This window comes from Mustela nivalis, assembly GCF_964662115.1.
Source record: "Mustela nivalis genome assembly, chromosome: X".
Lineage (NCBI taxonomy): Eukaryota > Metazoa > Chordata > Mammalia > Carnivora > Mustelidae > Mustela > Mustela nivalis.
Window position 1 is genome coordinate 131,985,495 of NC_139040.1, and position 22,342 is coordinate 132,007,836.

A 22,342-nucleotide genomic window follows, 5' to 3' on the forward strand; every position below is an offset into this window, starting at 1 on the left:
TTTGGAAAGGATCAGGTTTGCATCTTATGCTGCCTGAAACGTGGGTCTTGCCCCCTGACGAAGGAAGGTGCTCCCTTGTGAATAGAAAACAAACAAATAAACAAATACGGCCTAAAATACAGAAGTTCCCAAATAGAGATATAGGGCTAGGGAGGAGCCAAGCTATTTACATAGGACAGTGCTTGCTGATACAAGCAGAGGTGTGCTCTGTTCCCCCTTTTTTTTTAAATGTCAGAGGCAGAGGCCAATGATGGGGAGGTAGGGAAGCCACAAAATTTAAGGACTGTCCAAGAGGCATTTTTGAAGGCAACGGCTTTCGTATTTTGGAGCACAGCCAGCCAATACCCCTCTGAGTGGAACAAAGGTCGGAAAGGTTTCCACCTCCCCGGGCATGAATGAGTCAGTGTTCACAGCGTGAGTCCTCCGGGCTCCTTCTGGCACGGTTCCATTGTATAATGAAGAACAGAAGTTCTTCTGTAGAAACCGGGGACGACCGTCACCCCGGGACGCCAGCGACTGACCCGTCTGTTCTCTCTGGACAACCGAACTTGCTTCTGCCACCTCCGGGCTGTGGCTTTGAAGAGTGAATCAGTTCCGGAGGTACGGGCGTGCAGTGACCCAGCAGGCCTGGGGACTCACAGACTGTGAGTGCCGCCGGCCGGTAAGGAGAGGCCGCTCCCTGATGCGCACAACCAGCCCTTCACCTCCAAACTCCAACCTCCAACCTCCAGCCATTCAGGTAAGCGGCTCTCCTGGGGCTCTTGGCAGGGTGGTCCACGCCTATCCAGGGATGCTGGGCAGCTGTCCCAGAACCACACCGTGTTGCAGGGCACACCATGTCCTCGGAGGCAGTCTCTGGCAATCTTGCAGAAGCGATTTTGCAAAAAGGAACGACAAAGAAAGAAAGAAAGAAAGAAAGAAAGAAAGAAAGAAAGAAAGAAAGAAAGAAAAGAAAAGAAAAGAAAAGAAAAAACATCAGGACACATTTCCAACCCCCTCTTCCCTGGGGTGATTTCAAAAACCAATGCAGATCAGAATGAACTAGACACAGAATCCAGAGCCCGGGGAAATGGAATCATCCTACATTCCTACAGGTCTCAGACGTGGGGACAGGATGTGGGAGGAATCCTGGGGATGGGAAACTCAGCTAGATCCCGGAAGGGGGCTCAGGCTGAGTGGCAACGGCAGGCGTGTTGCCCTGAGGCTAGAGGACAGTCAGGAAGCAGGAGTGCTGTCTGGTCCCCTCCTGGAAGATGGTCAAAGCCTACATGATGCCTTGCATCCTGTTTTCCCTTTTTTTAAAAAACTGGCATCTCAAACAGACCGAAAACCTTGTATTAGTGTGACGGATACAGCTTGTGTATTTGAGACATGCCGAAACTGCTTTGCGATTACGACACAGGTCCTAGCAAATTTCTCCAGGATGTCACATATTTACCATTCCTTTTTTTTTTTTTTTTTTTTTTTTTTTGCTTTGAGAAAGATTAAGATCTGGTCTAGGGGCCCCGTTGAGCACCGTCGGCTACGGTCGGCATTGGATTGCCAGAACGTACCCCTCTTCTGGTTGCAGGGTAGTCCCTTAAACCTCACCTCTCCAGGAGTGCCTGGGTGGCTCAGTGGGTTAAAGCCTCTGCCTTCGGCTCAGGTTATGATCTCAGGGTCCTGGGATCGAGCCCCGCATCGGCCTCTCTGCTCAGCAGGTAGCCTGCTTCTACTTCTCTCTCTGCCTGCCTCTCTGCCTACTTGTGATCTCCATCTGTCAAATGAATAAATAAAATCTTTTAAAAACAAAAAACAAAAAACAAAAACCTCACCTCTCCAAGCCCCTCCAACTCAGACCTCTGGAAGCCACCGTGCTACTCTCTGCTTTCACTCCACTGTGTTTTCTTAAAGTTTTCTCTGCTAACAGGATGCCAATCTGAAGAAAAAAGTAGGCAGCATTCCATAAACCTCGGAGTTCATTTCCAAATATATATAGATACACACTTCCTTTATGTAGCTAAATATACAGAACATATCATTTAGAAGCTAGACCCATATTTGGCATTAAGGAAACCTCATATGGGTTTTCAGTTACCGTTGGCTCTCAGACATGGACTGTCAACGATAACCACATATGACGGCTACAACCAGCCACCTTCCCCCAGAAAAGTCAGAAGTATCCCCTCATAGGCTTTTTCTGGCAAAACCCCAAAATTTTACATATAAATAGATAAAATGCCTGTCCCAGCTGCCCATAACGACCATGTCTACTTTATACTCTAGTGTATATTTTATATTTTTAAATACTACAGACACGTTATATATTACCATGAAATAATGTATATTTTCTGTATGTGTGTATCACCATATGATGTATAATGTGTTATCTAGTTTATAAGTATACGTAAATAAAAATATTTATACAGACCCCCTAAGACATCATGATTTAAGATCTGTAGCCCAAAGCCATAAGCTGGACCAAACTAAGAGTGGGTTGCACGAGGACAGTATGAAAAGAAAACATTTCCAGCTCCCGTCCTCTGCTCGTTCTGAGACACGTTGCTCAAAACCATCTATCTGTAAAAGCAAGTCAGGTAGACAGAATCCCCAACATCCTAGTTCTGCGTCAGAAGAGGGGAGTGGTTTTACCAACAATGCACACTCTAGGAGCTTCAAGCTCTAGGACCTTCTGGAAAAGCAAAGTTATGGAGACACTGAAAGATCAGTCGTTGCTGGGGTCTGGGGCCAAGGAGGGATGAACAGGGGCAGCACTGGGGGTTTTAGGGCTATGAAACCACTCTGTAGGGCACTATAAAGGTGCGTCCATATCATTATACATTTGCCCAAACACATAGAATGGGCACCACCAAGAGGAAACCCTAATGTAAGCTAAATACTTTGGATGCTAGAGAAAGCACATAGCTACCATCCCAAAGGGTGACATCATTCACCCTCCAGAAGCAAACCAAGATGGTGGGAAGTTAGTGGCTCACACCTTAGGAAAATCCTTCCTGGAAGTTATCGCCCTCGCCCCGCAAGGACAACAAGAAGCCTGGTTCGGATGCATCTTCTCTCTCTTTCCGCAAGTCTACACACTTATATACGCTTACATGACCAATCAGCGAGCAGGGTACAGGAGGGAGCGAATCAGGCTGTGCACCTAAACGAACAACTTCGCTAGCAACCAATGCTGTTTACTTCCTCTTTGGGCGTTCCGCTTAGTCTCACGAGGCAATCCTCACCTGGCAACTAGCCAGGCGCCATCTTTTAATGGCGGAGGCTGCCCTGGCCAGGGGCCTGCCTCCGACAGGAAGTGAAGCAAATAAACAGCGATGGCTTGGTGCTAGACATGGCCCAGTGGTGGAAGCCATCAGGTTTTATCACACGTGGAAACTTCCCTATGCTGGATGTGCTGTTTACATACAGCCCACAAAGGAACCTATCCCATGAGGTCTATCTCTGCACAAGCTTTGCCCTATCCCTGCTGCACATAACAGCCATCTGGTTGACCAGAGGCTCATTGCCTTGTCCTTGAGGTGAAGCGAATACTGTGTACAAAAGTGTGAGAAGTCACCTGAGATGGCTAGGAAGTTTGGAAAGATGCCTGTACCACCTGTGGCCAAAGACTGAGGTCCACAGAATGTGAAGGAGGCAGAAAGTTCAGGCTGCACTTGAAGGATACAGAGCCCACTGGCCTCTCTCGGGAACAGCTTACATGGGGTAAGGTGGTGCTCATGGGAGGGCTGGATGCCTCCCAGGCTCAGAAGCATCCCCCACCGTGGAAGCCAACATCACTTCAAACAACTCGTGAGTAGGTCTTCAAGGTCACTGTAAGGGCTGAGCTGATCAAGGTCATTCATCCACCGAAATCCAAAGTTGGCTTTCCCCTAATATCTGAGCCAGGGGTTGGGGAGTGGGATGGGGAGTTCATATTTAAAGGGGACAGAGTTTCAGTTGGGACAGATCAGATCACCTGGGCAAAAAACAAAACAAAACAAAACAAAACAAAAAAACCCAAATCCATATCATCCGGCCCTCGGAAGTCATACATTCTACATTCTTAAGATGGTGTTCAGCATCTTAAAAGCCTTTTTAATGGGGGAAGGCCATTCTTTTTACGAGTTTTTGGTCATTGTTTTAAGGTTTTGTTGATATCATCCGAGAGAATCAAAGTCTCCCTTTTGCTAAATACTTAGTATTTTATGGACGGAATTAGTGCATGTCTGCTGCCTTTGTTATGATAAACCTCCTTTATTTCTTCCAGGCAATAAAAGTCAGGGGAGAACATGTTACCTCGGGACCACTCTTGGTAAGACAGGATTACATGCAATGCTTAATCTTCTGTTTCTGCTTCTACATTTCTTTTTGTCCCTTTGTCAGGGTGCATGGACAAAGTGGTCTTGTTCACCTAGTCACTGATGGTGCGTCTGGGGCAGTGATCGTGGGACTCGGGATTCCTATCAATGATCCACACCCCCCATTTGGGATCTTCTGAAAGAAGTCTGCTTCCCTATTCCCAAACCCAGTTGTCTGGTTTTCCAGGGAGTCCATATTGCAGATCTTTGGCGACTCAGATCTCACCGTTAGTCCATGGCACTGGGGACGACAGCACTCTTGTCCTGCTGTGTATGCATGATCCCAAGGTGGCTTCCATATAAAGAGAGAGGAGGGGCTCCATGGATGCCCTGGTTATGGGGTTATGATAGTGATGATGGTGGGAAAGCCGCCAAGCTCCATGGCAATTCTTTCTCCTGATGTGCCACCACCAATTGTCTCTGCTCTGGGCTGGAACCTCAAAAAGACCCACTTCCCATCATGAAAAAAGTCAGTCACATTTGTGCTAGAATATATGGAGACATTTAGTAGACTCAGAATCAACATCTGGTATTGGTAAGCCCTTGCCCTGACTTTTCTTCTCTGTCTTGCTCTGGTCAGTGGTCCAACTGCCTACCAAGCACCACAGATACCCAAGTTCAACATGGTTGACTTATTTAAGGAAAAATTAAAGAGGCAAAGGGGAAGGAGCTGTAGGCATTCTAGGGACCTGATCCATGCCTAATAAGAAACCAAATAAGGTTTTTTTCTTAATCATGGGTGTGATGACCTAACAACAGACTCCAGGGCTTAAAATGGCAAAAAAATGTTGACGGGTGAAATAAAACCATCAAGAGCTTGAGTTGTGTTCAACTAAGAAAAAGTCAAATGCCCAAGAATGTACTTAACTATTCTACAATGTGATGCTAATATCAAAGTCCCCTAAAATGTGAACTTGCCTAAAAAAGTCCCACCTATGGAAGTCACGTACAAGACATGGGATAGCAGAGTTAAGCGTCCATCGGCACCTTGTCTTTCAGGAGCTGGCTGGCTGTGACGGTCGGCATGCTTCTAGGTGTGAGGCCCTCAGCTTGCAGGGATTTATCTGGTGGGCGTCCAAACATCCTTCTTCTGATGGCAGATGATTTTGGCATTGGCGACATTGGCTGCTATGGGAACAAGACCATCAGGCAAGGATTCTGAGAGTCGTTCATCTGGGACCTCAGTGAAGACCCCACTGACAATGGATCTAACTCTCCATATGTCCTATCAGAACTTTGATGGGATTCTGCACACACTTCCTTTCATGGCCCCTAACCCTTCCTTCTTCCCACCCCAGTGCTAACCCCAGCTCAAATTCTTCCTATCTGTGACTTTTGGACATGTTTTCACCAGCAGAGTCCAAGGTGGACAGTGTTTAAAAATCATTGGTGTTGCATCAGGGTCAATGACCCAAGTCTCCTCATGCTCCTCTTCCACCCATCAGCCCAACTCCATCCATTCATGCATGACTTCAGTGCTCCCTGCTGAAAAGCTCTGCTTCTGACGGACAAATCCATGTCCCTATCATCACCAGATATGACATGCTTATCTGTCATTGCTGGCCCATCTCTCTAAGAAGGAGCTCATCCCATTGCCTCAATCACTAATTGACCTTGGAGACCCAGCTTAGGCAACACCATGAACCCACCCCTGAATCCCACCCTCACTACAATATGTTGGTGCTGAGAAGTACAATTTTCATGAGTCCCATTAAAGAAGGCACCCCAGATTTTTGGTTCTGGATTTCCCATTACGCCCCTCTCTGTACCAGTAGCATGTTGCAGAAACTTAGTAAACAATACTGAACTGAGTTTATGTTACTTCAGTGGTACAGATGACATTTGAAGTTCTTGCCACTGCCTTTTGGTCATTCCCAAGAACACCTGGATGGGTGAAAGCATGATGGGCTGATTTTCTTTCTTTTTTAGAAATTTAAATTCAGTTAATTAACATATAATGCATTATTGGTTTCTGAGGCAGAGCTCAGTGATTCATCAGCCTTATCTAATACCCAGTGCTCATCACATCATGTTCCCTCCTTAAGGTCCATCACCCAGTTGCCCCATCTTCCCACCACCTCCCCAGCAACCCTCAGTCTGTTTCGTATACTTAAGTGTCTCTAATGGTTTGTCTTCTGTTCTTATTTCATCTTGTTTTATTTTTTCCTTCCTTTTCCTCTGATCCTTTGTTTTATTTCTTAAGTTGCATATATGAGAGAGATCATATAATAGTTGTCTTTCTCTCATTGGCTTATCTGGCTTAGCATAATACACTCTAGTTCCATCCACGTCATTGCAAATGGCAAGATTTCATTCTTTTTGATGGCTGAGTAATATTCCACTGTGTATAGACCATATCTTCTTTATCCATTCATCTGTTAGTGAACATCTGGGCTCTTTCCATACCTTGGCTATTGTGGACATTGATGAGATGAATTTCTGTTAAATAGGTTGATATGCTTCTAGGAAACCGTATGTGTTTGTTTGTTAAGATATAACACTGTTCATGTTTCCCTCTGTAGGACTCCAAATATTGACCGCCTTGCAGAGGACGGTGTGATGCTTACCCAGCACGTGGCAGCTGCATCAGTGTGCACCCCAAGCAGGGCTGCTTTCCTAACAGGCAGATACCCTCTCAGATCAGGTTTGTCCTCTTTCACGTCTAACCGTGGCTCTGGAAAAGAACATGATCCCTATATTAGAGATAGTAAAGCATGGGTCCACTGCTAGAGATACTAAAGCATGGGGAGAAAATAATGTAACCCCTCCATATTTTTACCAGATTAGACCCAGTAAGAGCCATAGAGCCCTGTAGGTAATGAGGTGACCCAGGCAGAGGGATTTGAGTAGGGAGTGGACCAAAAGTTTGAAGTCTGTGTGATGTCTTTGGCATCCTTCTGCCCTTTGGCCCTAAAGATAATGAACCTGCGTATCAAGGGTTATCTCCTTTGGTTAAAGCCAACTGATTGTAGATGTTAACCATTTCTTTAAAAACCTTCACAGAAACACGTAAACTAGTGGACTAGCAGCTGAATAACCCGGGACTAGTGTTTGAATAACTGAGGACTGGCCTGGCCATGTGACTCTCACAGACTCTCCCATATGTGGGTCCCTGGATGCTTCTCACGCCTCCAGGGAAGACAGAATTCTGGCTAATGTAAATTTATGTCCCACTACTCTTCGCTCAACCAGATGTATGCTCAAAGCTTTGGAAAATCTCAGAATGAATTCTCCAAGTTCCCAAACGATGATGGTTGAGATATGATCAGTCTTGGAGCCAAGTAGATCTTCTCAGATCTTCCTAGTGAAGACTGAGCTACATTCATAAAATCAGTCTAGGCGGTACAGAACATCTTTCAAGTTAGTGGTACTTGACTGTATACTGCAGAGCTTTAGAAAAATATTTAACCTATGTTTTTTAAACACTTGAGTAATTGAGTGAATTGAGTTGAATAAGTTATCAGAGTCAGTGTGAATTATATCCATGCCTCCCTACTTTGTTAGCATACATGGATCATCTGGGGCATTTTATAACCATTCCAAATCCCAAATTCCACCCCCAACCAATTAGAATCACAATCTCTGGGGAGGCACAATCTCTGATTGGCTCAGTTGGCTAAACATCTGACTCTTGGTTTTAGCTCAGGTCACAATCTCAGGGTCGTAAGATTGAGCTCCGCCTTGGGCCCCACTTTCTGTCTGGAGTCTGCATGACAGTCTCTCTTTCTCCGTCAACCCTCTGCCTCTCTCCCAGCTTGCACTCTCTCTCTCCCTAAAGTAATTAATTAATTGATTGATTAATTAAAATCTTAAAATAAAATCACAAGCTATGAATCGACAACCAGGTTTCAGAATATTTTCAAGCTCCCCAAATGATTCCAAAGTCCAGACAAGTTTGAAAATCTCTGGATCATATCAAGAGTCTGGTGCAATTATAAAACCTTTTTAAATTCTCTTTCCTTTTTCACTTAATTCTCTATGTGTTTATAACCTTCACATAACAAGACAACAGTTCTTCTTGCTAAGTTTCCAATTAATGTTTCACAGCATATGTTAAATGAAAAAAAAATCAACATTATTATTGTCAGTATCATTATTATTAACGTGTCGTTGTCGGATGGTAACGTTTCTTTGAAAATGGTTCCCCAAAGGTATGGTTTCCAGCAACGGTTATCGTGTTGTTCAGTGGACCGGAGCATCTGGAGGGCTCCCAACCAATGAGACAACTTTTGCAAAAATATTAAAAGACAGAGGATATGCCACTGGGCTAATAGGTATGTATATTTTGAAAGCATTAAGTACATTTCCTTTATATGGAGAGTGTAGTCAACCAAAAACCTGGGGAATGAAATGGTTTTGATGTAGTGGGATTGTTCACCAGGCAGAAAGCTCCACGAGTGCAGGAATGACCTGACCCGGACTGCATTGTGTGAAGTAGATGCTGAAGATATATAAGTTTAATGAAATACCTGGCATTTCATAGTATTTGCTGATGCACCATGATTAAAAAAAAAAAAAAAGTGGGGGGGACATTTTTTCCTAATATCAACAAGCTATTAACAATTTCCATAATGTTTTCCTTAAATTTCCAGAAATTCCTTAAATTCTGCACAGAAATGGGACTGTAGGGCTTAGTACTTCTCTGCTTCCATAAATAACGTGCTTTTCTTTCTAGATGTCAATAAACCGTGTCATGTACAAACTGAAACACAATGAAGCATAGTAGTTTCTTGAGAGGGGACCACGCTGTCATTGTTGCCATCATGTTATAGCGTAATTTTTATTAAACTGTGCCACTTACTCATCATAAACAGCAAGACTAGCTGATACACTGAGTATTCAATCCAATAGACTTATTATAATTTTTTTGAGATAGAAGTCTATTCTCATGGAACACTCCTTGGAAAATCTCATGAGGTTTTCTGGATGAGAGACGGCCATTTGGGGTGGCAGGAAGACACAAAGGTTTCTATCAATGCTTTAATAGTGATGGGAGAAGATAGCATCTGCATCTGCGATTGATTGAACTTGAAAGCTGTGCTCTGTAGAACCTCTGACTTACCATGACCCTGACTACCACTACAGTGGTTTAACAAGGAAAGGGACAGTTCCAAAGTCAGGAAATTGCTTACCAACACTGAGAACAGCAGATCGTTTTCTAGAACAATGTGAGCCCTCTGTGCCTTCCTTATTGCTCTGACACAGACCTTTGTAAATTTAGCTACAGTAGACTGAATAACAATCACCAAAGATATCCCATCCTACATGCCTGAAGCTAAAAAAAAATTACCTTATATGGAGAAATGGTCTTTATAGATGTGGTTAAATGAAGGACCTTAAGATAAGGAGATTTTCCTGGATTATCCAGGGGAACTTTATATGCAAGGTCAAGAGTCCTTTTAAGACAGACATAGACATCAAAAAATGGGCAGAAGACATGAACAGACACATCTCCAAAGAAGACATACAAATGGCTATCAGACACACGACAAAATGTTCATCATCACTAGCCATCACGGAGATTCATATCAAAACCACATTGAGATACCACCTTACACCAGTTAGAATGGCCAAAATCAATGAGACAGGAAACAACATGTGTTGGAGAGGATGTGGAGAAAGGGGTACCCTATTACACTGTTGGTGGGAATGCAAGTTGGTGCAACCACTGTGGAAAACAGTGTGTAGATTCCTCAAGAAATTAAAAATAGAACTTCCCTATGACCCTGCAATTGCATGACTGGGTATTTACTCCAAAGATACAGATGGAGTGAAAAGAAGGGCCATCTGTACCCCAATGTTTATAACAGCAATGGCCACAGTCACCAAACTGTGGAAAGAACCAAGATGCCCTTCAATGGACGAATGGATAAGGAAGATGTTGTCCATATACACTATGGAGTATGATGCCTCCATCAGAAAGGACGAATACCCAACTTTTGTAGCAACATGGACGGGACTGTAAGAGATTCTGCTGAGTGAAATAAGTCAAGCAGAGAGAGATAATTATCATATGGTTTTGCTTACTTGTAGAGCATAAGAAATAACATGGAGGACATGGGGAGATAGAGAGGAGAAGTGAGATGGGGGAATCAAAGGGGGAGATGAACCATGAGAGACTGTGGACACTGAGAAACAAACTGAGGATTTTGGAGTGGGGGGGGAGGGTTTAGGTGAGCCTGGTGGTGGGTTTTATGGATGGCACGTATTGCATGGAACACTGGGTGTGGTGCATAAACAATAAATTTTGGAACACTGAAAATTAAATTAAATTAAAAAAAGAAAGACAGAGGGATATATGACACGGAAGGGAAGAAGGCAGTGTGGCCACAGAAGCAGAGTGGGAGGGATATGACCTTGAGTCAAGGAACTCTTGGAGCCGCCAGAAGTAGAAGAGGCAGGAAAGATCCTCCCCCGAAGCCTGCAGAGGGAGCACGGTCCTGTCGAACCTTGATCCTGGGCTTCTAGCTTCAGAACTTTGGGAACATAAATTCCTATTGTTTTAAGCAATCACAAATTAATGGTAATTTGTTTCAGTAGCACGGGAAACAACGTGCCACATAATGCTGCCACACCGGCGTCTCATTGCTCTGTAACAGTGCTAAGCCAGGTTGTGGTTGAAATAGCCGTGAACACTACCCACATCTTTGTACCTCCCCACCCCGTTCGTGCATGCGGCAGAACAGCTAGAAGAGGGCCAGCCTGCAATACCTACTAACCAATGATCAGCCGGTGGTGACATGGGAATCCTCTTTGCCTTTCAGGAAAATGGCATCTGGGCCTCAACTGTGACTCTTCCGATGATCACTGCCACCATCCCATCAGCCACGGATTTGACCATTTCTACGGAATGCCATTTTCCATGATGGGAGATTGCATCCACTGGGAACTGTCGGAGAAGCGTGCAGGCATGGAGTACAAACTCCACGTCTGCTTCCAAATCATGGTCTTTGCTGCCCTCACACTCACTGCTGGGAAACTCACCCATCTGACATCGGGCTCATGGACGCCGGTCATCTGGTTGACCATTGCCGCCATCTTGCTCTCTGTGACCTCCTGTTTCATAGGGGTCTTGATTGTTCATGCAGACTGCTTTCTGATGAGAAACCACACCATCACGGAGCAGCCCATGCACTTTCAAAGGACGACACCTCTTGTTCTCAAAGAGGTCTCATCCTTTGTCCAAAGGTGAGCATCAAAGAGTTACCTTTATCCTAGTCTCTGGTCCATGATGAAAATGCATCTTGAAAAATCTTCCACTTTCTTTCTGTAATGGAGATAGGAATGGTGAACTTGTTCTGGCCCGGGAAGATATTTTTGATAAAATGTGTCAGAAATGCTCTGTTGAGCCCAAGTTGATGGTGACAATTGAAACAGGTGACAGAGCACATGAAATTTGCTGTTGACCCCCAATCCTTGGAGCTAGTACCATTGTGTAAGCACCCACTGATCACCACGGGCCATATTTAACTCACACAACAAACTGAATTACCTGAAGATTTACAATAAATATAAATATTTTTAAAGCTCTATCATTGGAACTAAGTTGTCCTGTTGCTAACTCTATCTTAAATGTAAATTTGAATAACAAAGGCACTTACTATGTCACAGTTAAGAGGGGCAAGATATAAAGCTACATCACACAGAGCCAGTTCCATGCTCCCCAAGTGTTTCTGTAAAGAGGGGGACAGCATAGAACCCCAATTCACCTGGTGGAGATGAGGTTGTGATCATGTTCCAGAACATTCTTTTTGTGGGCTTGCCTAACATGGGTGAGAAATGATACTGATAATTACTGTCAAAGACAGAGAGAGGAACAGATGAGGCACCACCAAGATGGGGGACAATGAAATTGAAATTAATAACCTAATACTTGCCATTTTTCAAGTGTATTTTAAAATAACTATGTCATATATCCTAAACGTTATTGCTTGAGAGCAATTAAAAAGAAAACCAAATGTAAAATAATCACTTTATTCTGTATGCTAAGGTTCTAAATGGGAACATATACTGAACTAATCGAAATAAACGTCAGATCAGACAGTTGCCTGGGGTTCTGTCTTACGTTCATTTGCCAGAAGTATGTAGAGTTATAAATTGATAAAATTCAGGGGGAAAAAACGTGTATAGTATCAGTGTGAATTTTTCAACAGACTTTAGAAGAGTAAAGTCATCCCGTTAAAGAGTAGCAGATATACTTGTTGAAGGAAGTGACAAACTAGATCTCTATCTTGTGTCTCTAGGACCTCAATCTATCCTTAAGTAGAAATAACTCCAGTCGCCGTTATTTATTTTCAGGAACAAGCACAGACCTTTCCTCCTCTTTGTCTCCTTTCTACATGTGCACACCCCTCTGATCACTACGGAGATGTTCCGTGGGAAGAGCATGCACGGGCTGTATGGGGATAACACAGAAGAGATGGACTGGATGGTGGGTAAGTGCCTTTTCCTGGTGAAAATAGGACACGTGTCCCTCCCAAAACAGCAGGAGGAAAGGACATACAGAATGAGATGAGATTAACTGTGTCTGCTTTCTTTCTGCTCATCACACTGTCTTAGGTGGATTGATTTCTTATTTTTCCCCAGGAGAACAGAGATTAAAATCCCCATGGGTAGGATTGTCTTGCTTTGTTCTCCCTGTGTGTCCCCTGGGTTTGGAATAATGCCTGGTATGACACAGAGTGCACATTTCTTCAGTGGGTACATCGGATATAAACACAGTGACTCCCTTGAGGCTCAAGCAAGGACTTGGATGACGTAGGGTTGACATGCTGGTGGACATAGAGGGCTAGGAGCTGCAACATAATGGGAATTAGAGATTTTAGGAGAAAACATGATTTATATAATCCATTGAAAACATTACCTTGGAGGAAATTGTTGGCAAAAATGCTGGTGGTTGGGAGATAGGTAGGCAAAGATCGATGTCACATCATGTCCCCAGTGCAGCTTCAGAACAGACTGACTCATCACTGCCACATCGTCCTTGTGTGGAAAAGACTAAGGATCAGTGGAAAATACACGCTATTTTATATGATGCCAAATACTGCGTGTTTAAAATAGAATTCACCATGCCACAACTTGAGGGATGATCTTTTAAATGAAAGACGTACAGATATATGTAATCCAATACATATCTAATGATAAACTATGAAATTCTCCAGTACGTAGTTAAGAACTCCTAAGTCCATCAAGATAAGGAATTCTTAAGACTTACGTCAAGAATCTTCTCTATGGCTTCAGTGTCTCTGTGCTCCTTGATTGAGATTGATGGCTCTTGATTGAGTTTCAAACTCAGTCCAGCCACAATACTGACAACTTTTTTAATGAAAATCATGGTCCAAGTGTAAATAGGTGGAGGACAGGGGATTTTTAGGAAAGAGAAACTATTCTGCCTGATACTAGAACACTAGATGCATGGTATTATGCATTTATAAAAAACCTTACAATGTACACCACCAAGAGCGAACCACCATAGAAACTACAGACTTGAGTTAATAATAGTTTATTGGTATTGGCTTATAGATGACATTATGACTCAGCTTATCTATAAAACCGAAAGCTGTTTTTAAAAAAAAATAAAATCCATTAATTGAAGGAGGGGGATTTCCTAGAACCACAGATTTTAAGTCTTCAGCAATTGAAGACAAATAAATGTCTTAACTACAGATGGAACAAAGAAAGAGAAAAATAATAGGGACATGGCTAATTTTAAGCTAAAGGTATGGAAAATGGTCTTCACTGTGCTCAGTTAAACCCATGAAAATGAAGTGTCACCAGACTGGAGAAAAAAGCAAGACCCAGCTCAAAAGACATACTGTTTAAATATAAAGACACAGATAAGGTAGAAGTAAAACCTACCCAGTAACAGGATCTACTTGAGACCATAGTCAACTTTCACAACACCAGGTCCTCATGAAAAAGTAGATTGTAAGTTCTGTCTCCTGTGGGAAATAAAATAATATGGTTCTTCCCATCCAAATTAAAAAAAAAAATCTCAGAGACACGGTGAATTGCGTCAACCATAAGATTTCCCTTTGAGGTGATTATAAGAGACTTGGAGCCACCGTTGTAAACCATTCTTCATGGATGGACATACATCGCCAATGCCATTGTCAGCCTTGTTCCTAGACCCTCTTGATCTCTCCTGTTTCTCCCTCTTTCCCTTTGTTTAATTGAAATATGATTGACTCTATACTCTTTTTTCTTTTTTGCCACCTTTCTAAGCTTTTGCTATTTTTCCTATGTAGTCTATACTCTGTAGCTTGCCTAAAACTTTTTAGAAACAGAATGGGGTATATCTAAGGGTGTATATGCATCTTGAGTCAGTGATATTCGGGATTCATGATTTCATTGCTACCCACTGCCATTATATGTGAATACTCAAGGCTCCTCCTCATGGAGATGTCCAAAATGCTGAGCCATACAACTGAACATCTTGGTTTAAGATAGGCTCCATTTTGACCTGCTCAAATGCACATATTCTTCACAGGGCAGATCCTTGATACTTTGGATATGGAAGGTTTGACCAATAGCACTCTTGTTTATTTTACGTCGGATCACGGGGGATCTTTAGAGGCTCAACTCAGAAACAACCAATATGGCGGCTGGAATGGAATCTACAAAGGTAGAGAGATGATGGGCTTCTTGTTCATGGTCTCTATCCCTACCCTACAGTTCCCAACCCTTCCCATGCAATGGGGCACCCACCTCAAGAGAGTCACCACGGAATACTGTTTTTCTGTTTGAGGTGGAAATTATAATCTGTGATTTTTTTTTTCTTTTGCCCAATGCCATGGTTTTTGGTCTATTCACAGAATTGTGCAACCATCACCATCACTTAATGGCAGAACATGGTCATCCCCTCAGAAAGAACCTCAGCATGTATTTGCAATCATTCCCTGGTTCTCTCTGTGCCCAGCCCCTGACAACCACCAGCTGAGTTCAATCTCTGTGTATTTCTCTAGTGTAACCGTTCCATGGAATCATGCAGTTATGTGGTCTTTGGCCACTGGCTTGCATTCACCGAGCATGAAGTTTTCTAGACTCATTCACATTATGCCAAGTGTTAGTGTTTCACTCCTTTTCATGGCTGAGTAATCTTCCATTGTTGGGAGGGACCACACTTTGGTCATCCATTCAAGTGATGGACTCAGGATTTACGCAATGCATCCAAGGACCGTGGTGGCCACATCATATTCAAACTGGAATTTTACCAACTACAGACACATCCTTATTGGGTGTACCCCCCAAAGGTGGCAAAACACACTGCCAAAAAAACACGGAACAATCACATTGTTTTCTGTTCATGTTTACACACAGGTGGCAAAGGTATGGGGGGCTGGGAAGGTGGGATCCGCGTCCCAGGGATCTTCCGGTGGCCTGGGGTGCTGCCGGCCGGCCGAGTGATCCACGAGCCCACCAGCCTGATGGATGTTTTCCCCACCGTGGTCCAGCTGGGGGGCGGTGAGGTGCCCCAGGACAGGTACAGAACAGCTCCAGGAAACTCAAGCTAGTCAGTTTTCCATACAGACAAACATGTATGAGAAATGTCATTGTCACTTTGAATTGTGTAACACGTCCATGAAATGAGTCTCTGGGAAAACACTCTCTCGAGGCTCCCTACTTTCAGCCACCAGGATCAGCTACCTGCTTCATTTTATACAGAGAATGCCCATTTTCCTTCTCCTGATGCTTGAGTGGAGGCATTTTATCATGGTGGTCACTGAACAATCTAACAGTTTGTCACAGGAAATTCCTTTCCATGGTAGAGATTTTGCATAGATTTCAATTTTCCTTCATCTCAAAAATTACAGAAAACTTGGGGGGGAAATAGAAAATAAAATTATTTCAGAATCTGATAGTGAATTATGTATACAATCATATAATCATAATTGTCCAATCACAGGATAATAAAGGATTCTCATAGTTATAATTGTATGATATATATCATCTATCTAGATCTATCTAGATCTGTCTAGATATGTAGATTAAGATATATCATTTAGATATATTTTCCATGTTTTTTATATATATATGTAATTTATAGAAATATATACATTTTTAGAAATTTTTGTTCATAGACAACAAAATTTAATGAGTTCATGTTATTTTGTTTCAACCATCGCCTTATATGTGGACGTTAGCCTTGCTTTAAAAAAAAAAAAAATACTGTCCGGTCACGTTATTGCCAGTCATAATTGCCTCCTAAGTAAGAATCCTTTAGAAACTGAATTCCTGAGTCAAAGAGTAGGACCGTTTACAGGTAAATCTCTTGATATATTTTGTCAAACTTTTCGTCAGGAATCACTAGCAGTCATATGTGACATAGCCATTTTAAAACATAACAGAACTAAAATCGATGTCAATTCTGTACATGTCGTTTATATATATAAATTACGCATATGTGTCTATACAAGTATACATCAATGTGTGTGTTATAATTTTCACTGTTTTATCCTTAGAGGCTGAATATTTCACACCTTGTTGTCTCTTTTCTTGCAGTGAATATCATATCTCTAGTTGATTATTTTTCCTTATTGGGCGCTAATTTTTAAATTAATTTATATCACTTGCTTGAAAAATTAAATTTGTCTGACACGTATATTGCGAATGTGTTGTTGCATGAGAAGGTAAAATAAACATAGCCATGTAGTGTCTGATATAGGTATACACACAGACACAGAATCGTATACATGTGTCTGTGTGTAAATGAATATATTTTTGGAGGTGTTATTATATTTACACATACACACATATATATGTTGTAGATAGATTCTTTTGTTTCATTTTTCATGGTAATTAGTAACTCTAAGTAAAATCTCCTTAGGGTTTTGAATTCTCTACCTTGACGAAGAACATTCGTCAAATTAGAGAAAAAGGTCTCCTTTTTATGGCTTTTCAAAGTTCATGGTATCTGTAAAAATCTATCCTTGGTATTGATGGTTTTCATCTGGACACAAAGGTTTCTGAAAATTGACCAAGTCCCTGGGGCATAAAAATGCCCGAGGCAGCCCCCTTGCACATCACATTGCTCGATATAGGTTTTCTCCTAAGAAGTGTGGAGGAAAGGGAAGTGGAATCCCAAGAACCTCCATCCTGAATGGGAATGGAGGTCCATCTTGGAAACTGAAGAAGACAGGGAAGGGGAGGGGGAGGAAGATGAGGAAGGCAGGGCTGGCGGAGGGGAGGAGAGGCAGGGCACTCTGCAGACAAGGAAATGGCACCATGTTGGTTTAAGAAGACAGCATATGCTGCCATGGCTTAGAGCCCAATAAAGTATAAAACCAAAAAGGCATCTCCCTGAATCTTCCATTTATTCTTGCATTCGCAATAAGGTTGGGCAAACAGTAACTTCAGTTGAGCATGTGGGATCCTGGGTGATCTTTTAGCCAAAGGTGATGTTTGTAGACGAATAATGGAGGTGTCTCTTGCAATGTTTCCCTAAGCTTGGGAAGGCTCAAGCATGCCTTCCGTGCCCCCCTGAGTCCCTGTGCTCCTGTCCGCAGGGTGATCGATGGCCGGGACCTGCTGCCCTTGCTGCTGGGGACAGCACAGCACTCGGACCACGAGTTCCTGATGCATTACTGTGAGAATTTCCTGCACGCAGTCCGTTGGCACCAACGGCACGGTGAGTACTCTGGGTGATCAAGTCCCATCTTGGCTTCTGTTCCCGTGGCCTTGCTTCACAACTGGCCCTTTTCTTGCTTTCTGGGCAGTGTTTTCCCCAGACACAGCAACATCCTTCCTGATGCAAGCAGTCATTTACCATATCACCATATTATCATTGTTTACGGGGTTTTCATATGGCTTTCCTGCCCACAAGTGTTGCGGTCTGCCTCTCGCCCTCGAAGCCCCTAATCTTAGCCTACATCAGTTTCCACCTGTCTCAACCACCTTAACTCAACATCACGGTTTCACCCTTGTAATAACCATAACTTTGTGATAGAAGCCGCCGTGTCCATACCGAACAATTTTTGCATTTCGAAATTTCCTGGGCTATTTTGGCCCAACTGGCCTTTTCAAAGAACTCTAAGATCATTTGCAAGATTATTTTTTTTTAATCCCTTGGGAATCTGAATTGCCTTGGCATCCCATGCGTCCATTAACTCAGGGAGACGTTTGGTTATCTTTCCAGTATCAGATTTTCGCAACTGAAACCTGTTCTGTCCCTCCCCTTACTCTTCTTACTTAAAAAGTATGCATTTCATCAAACCTATTATTCCTGTCCCATGTAATATCATTGCATTTTAATTGCCTTCATGTGTAGAAGGATCTACTGTTCATCCTCATCTAACTGGCATTCCCAGAAGTTTTCTGTTTTTAGGGATCATCTTTCTTTCAAAAACTCAGTTCTTGCATTGACTGGAGAACTATTATTTTTTAATTTTAGACACAGTTAATTTCTGCTGCTACCTTTGTCTTCTAATAACAGAGTTTCACCTATTTGAGTGACTTTTCTTCATTTTTATTTCCCTATTACTCTGACACTTCCTGACATTTTCTCCTCGGTTGGATTTGCCCTATGAATTGATCAGATTCGTGACTTTGTGATTGCATAGGTTTTCTGATTCTTTATTTTTTTTTTTTCTTTTTTTCTCATCAGTGTTTGGGAAGGGCTATATGCTCCTAGTGCTTTAACTCATCTTTCCATGCCTCAAAACCATTCTCTACAAGTCTCTAACTGTCTGAATCCGGAGAGAAGGAACACCCCTTTGGATTTCCCTTATTTGAGGAAATTACCATAGATTTTTTTATTTTTTCCTTAAATATCCTTTTCACCCATTCTCTTCAATATTATTATAATCTAGCATGGCTTTTAGTGCTACATTTCATTTCTTAAAAAGTATCTCCTTCCATTTTTGAGGGTTTCCTAAAAAACCGTCATTCCATTTTACATCCCAGTCTACATCTATGCATGCCTGAGACCACAAATGAGTGCGTCCTGTGATCCGATCTGTTCTTTAACACTCTGGCTACCCCACTACGGACCTCTCATCTCTCAGTCATTGGGCAAATGCTTCTATATTTTTTCAAGGGCAGCAGGTGGGGAGTGCATTCCCAGTGCCCAAGCCTCTTCAAGGGCACCCGAACTGGCTTTCACAGATCCACCATTCATCCTACGTGAATAATCCACTTAGCCCCCCTGCTGAAAGCCATCCCAAGACCACCCACGGCACACACATCAGAACAAATTCCTCCTTGTACGAGGACCTATCCCCTCCCCGTCTCTGAGAATCCCCCTCAAAGAGGGCTGGATCTCCACGTGACTGGCTCATTCTCGATGTTTAAATGCCATATTACCTTTTCAGCGAGGGTTTCTTGACCCAAAGAATCCTGCCATGGTGCACCCATCTTCCCCCCTCCCCCCCCACACTCACACATCCACCATTATTTTCCACCCTTTATAATTTTATTTTTGTGAGTTTACCATTGTCTGGCCTTTTTTTTTTTTGCCTCCCTAAGACTTGCCCATCTTCTCCTTGTGCTCAACACGTTTGCTGAACTATCACAGCTGTGAGTGACCTTGCTGGGCCCATAGGGCCAAACTGTGGCTTCCTTCCCAGAGCCCAGGAGGGGCCTTAATCCTGACCCTTATCTGTCCCTGCTTCCTGGTCTTTCTGCCCCTGGAGCTGCTCCTGGAGGAGGCAGACCCACCAGAACCCTGCTCTCTACACTCTGGTTACCCACGTGACTCCCCCAGACTCACTGCCCTGTGGGGGATACAAAGCATGGTTGTGGGGGCCTCCCTCCCAAAAGCAGGAAGCCGGGGAGGACAGGGAGTGATGTGGTATGACCCACCTCCTGGCAGGAGGCTGGTGCAGGAGCCCTGATGGACCTCCCTTCCATTCTTTCAAAGTCCCTTCCGGAGGCAGGGTTCGGTCTGGTGCCCTCCCAGAGGCTGGAGGTGGTTTGCTGTAGCTTGTCCTATCTCTGTCCTTTCCCCCTCCCTCCCTTCTTTTTCCTGTCGGTGCCTGCCTACCTGTGGGGGTGGGGTGAGCCTGGGAGCAAGCTTCAAGAGAACAGCTGTTGCCATTTTAAGCCTCTGAGCATCTTGCCTGGAACCACGCACAAGTTATTCACTCCTTTGCAAACAGCTGTACCGAGCTGTAGTTCAGTCTCAGCGGAAGGCCACGGACTGGTGGCCTACAAACCACAGACTTATTTCTCCCAGTTCTAGGGGCTGGACAACCAAAACAGGCTTCTGCTGGCCGGTAGACTGCCACCTTCTCGCTGTGTCCTCACGTGGTGGAGAGACAAGGGACGCAAGCTCTGTCCTGACCCTTGTCAGGGCACTCATCCCGTTCTTGAGGGCTCTGTCCTTGTCATCTGTTAATCCCCCAGAGCCTCCACTTCCTGATTCCATCCTTTTGGGGGTCTGGGCTGCAATATATGAATTTTGGAGGGACACGATTTCAGCCCATGATGCTGAAAAATTCACTCTTTTAAACGGTACAACTCAGGGGCATTTGCTACATTGACCATGTTGTGCAAACAGCACCTGTGTCTCGTACCAGAACATTCCATTCCCCTGAAGACACCCTGTCCCTGTTAGCACTCACTCTCCATTCTCCTCCCCAGCCTTGGGCATCTACTGTTCTTTCCCTGTTTCGGACGTCTCCTACCAAGGAGATCCCACACTCTGTGTCCTTGGGTATCTGGCTTCTCGCACGGAGCAGCGTGTTTTCGAGTTTATGCACAAGGTAACAGATCTCAGAGCTTCATTTATTTTTATGGCTGATTCCATCCCATGGCATGGATGGTCCCCATCTGCTCAACCATTCACTTCAGCGTCTCTCCAGCCATCGTTCTGCTTCTCCACGTCAACCCCCTGAGATTCTTGTCCTTCCCTCAGGAGGAAGACTATGGAAAGTCCACTACACAACCCCAGTGTTCCACCCAGAGGGCGCCGGTGCCTGCTACGGGAGAGGGGTCTGCCCATGCTCTGGAGACCATGTGGCCCATCACGACCCACCTTTGCTCTTCGACCTGTCCAGAGACCCCTCCGAAGCCCACGTCCTCACCCAGGACACGGAGCCCTTGTTCCATCAGGTGATGGACACGGTCGCACGGGCTGTGGAGGAGCATCGCCACACCCTCAGCCCGGTTCCTCTGCAGCTGGACACGCAGGGCAACACCTGGAAACCCTGGCTCCAGCCCTGTTGTGGCCGGTTCCCCCTCTGCTGGTGTGATCGGGAAGGTGACCCTGAATCACTGTCCCCTGTCGGGGAGAGCTAGCTCCCTCCCTCGTCCCGGTACTTCTTGGTCCGAATACAACTCCCCTGTGATTATGACGTCCTTTTATGTGGCTGGAACAGTTCTGCACCCCGAAACCCAAAAGGTATAATTATGGGAGACACAGCAGTGTACCATCATCCTTAAGTCAACCGAACCACATTGGGCTTGTTAAGCCCCCTTGGACCCCCAATGAGTGAGGAGCAAAGCCCCTCCTGCCATGGGGATTTCCATTCCCCAACCCCAGCCCCACCCAGAGGAGGCTGCTCTGACCCCATCCAGACTCACAGTCCCAGTGGAAGATACTTCCGTACCAGATGGGTCTGCCGACCAAGGCCAGCGGAGCACCAAACATAGCCCAGAAAAGGTGTGACTTTAAAGAGTTTAAAGTTTGGGTTTGATGAAGTCCCAGAACCTAAGTCAGGTTCGGTGGGGTGAGGAGGTTCGGAGCCGACGACTAAAGAAAGAATTCTTAAGGCGTCGTTGGTGCAAAAGGTGATTTATTAGAGCACGGGGACAGGGCCCGTGGGCAGGCAGAGATGCGGCTGGCTGCCGCCCCGGGTTGTTAGGAGTGGTTGGTTATATACGCAGGAGTTGGGTAGGTGAGGACAAAGGGATATTCAGAAGGGCTATTGAGGCAAAGAATACTATCAGGATATTGAAGGCTTAGTTGTTATCAAGTAAAGACAATTGGGAGTCTCCCGGTGGAATGTTACATTCCTGCTATCAAGCATCCTTGTTAATGAGATTTAGGTTTTAGAAGAAATTTAACT

General features: G+C 44.1%; 1 protein-coding gene and 1 long non-coding RNA gene across 3 annotated transcripts; one reads left to right on the forward strand and one right to left on the reverse strand.

Annotated features, from left to right (window-relative positions):
- LOC309855841 lies at positions 1 to 13,313 on the reverse strand. Its single transcript, XR_014307009.1, has 7 exons — positions 13,201 to 13,313; positions 11,545 to 11,604; positions 11,322 to 11,433; positions 11,057 to 11,226; positions 6,905 to 7,011; positions 5,325 to 5,465; positions 1 to 863 (listed from the first exon to the last, which is right to left on the reverse strand). It is a non-coding gene; the product is annotated as an uncharacterized lncRNA (long non-coding RNA).
- On the forward strand, positions 642 to 21,636 carry LOC309855838 (arylsulfatase L-like). Of its 2 annotated transcripts, XM_082716489.1 has the most exons (11): positions 642 to 739; positions 4,247 to 4,291; positions 5,337 to 5,486; positions 6,860 to 6,981; positions 8,489 to 8,611; positions 11,102 to 11,525; positions 12,636 to 12,772; positions 14,827 to 14,961; positions 15,657 to 15,819; positions 17,843 to 17,964; positions 21,190 to 21,636. In XM_082716489.1, exons 2-11 carry the CDS (start codon positions 4,269 to 4,271, stop codon positions 21,570 to 21,572), a joined length of 1,782 nt encoding a protein of 593 aa, XP_082572615.1. In that variant the 5' UTR covers positions 642 to 739; positions 4,247 to 4,268; the 3' UTR covers positions 21,573 to 21,636. The 2 variants fall into 2 exon arrangements, with proteins under 2 accessions (XP_082572615.1, XP_082572616.1); XM_082716490.1 differs by lacking the exon at positions 5,337 to 5,486 and having other exon boundaries at positions 643 to 739.
- The last annotated feature ends 706 nt before the right edge of the window (positions 21,637 to 22,342 follow it).

Excerpts from the sequence above, each read along its gene's own strand:
- LOC309855838 (XM_082716489.1), top strand. The coding sequence starts at position 4,269 with ATGTTACCTCGGGACCACTCTTG. Across the intron at positions 4,292-5,336 it reads TTACCTCGGGACCACTCTTG|GAGCTGGCTGGCTGTGACGG; the intron begins GTAAGACAGGAT and ends CTTGTCTTTCAG. Across the intron at positions 17,965-21,189 it reads CCGTTGGCACCAACGGCACG|GAGGAAGACTATGGAAAGTC; the intron begins GTGAGTACTCTG and ends TCCTTCCCTCAG.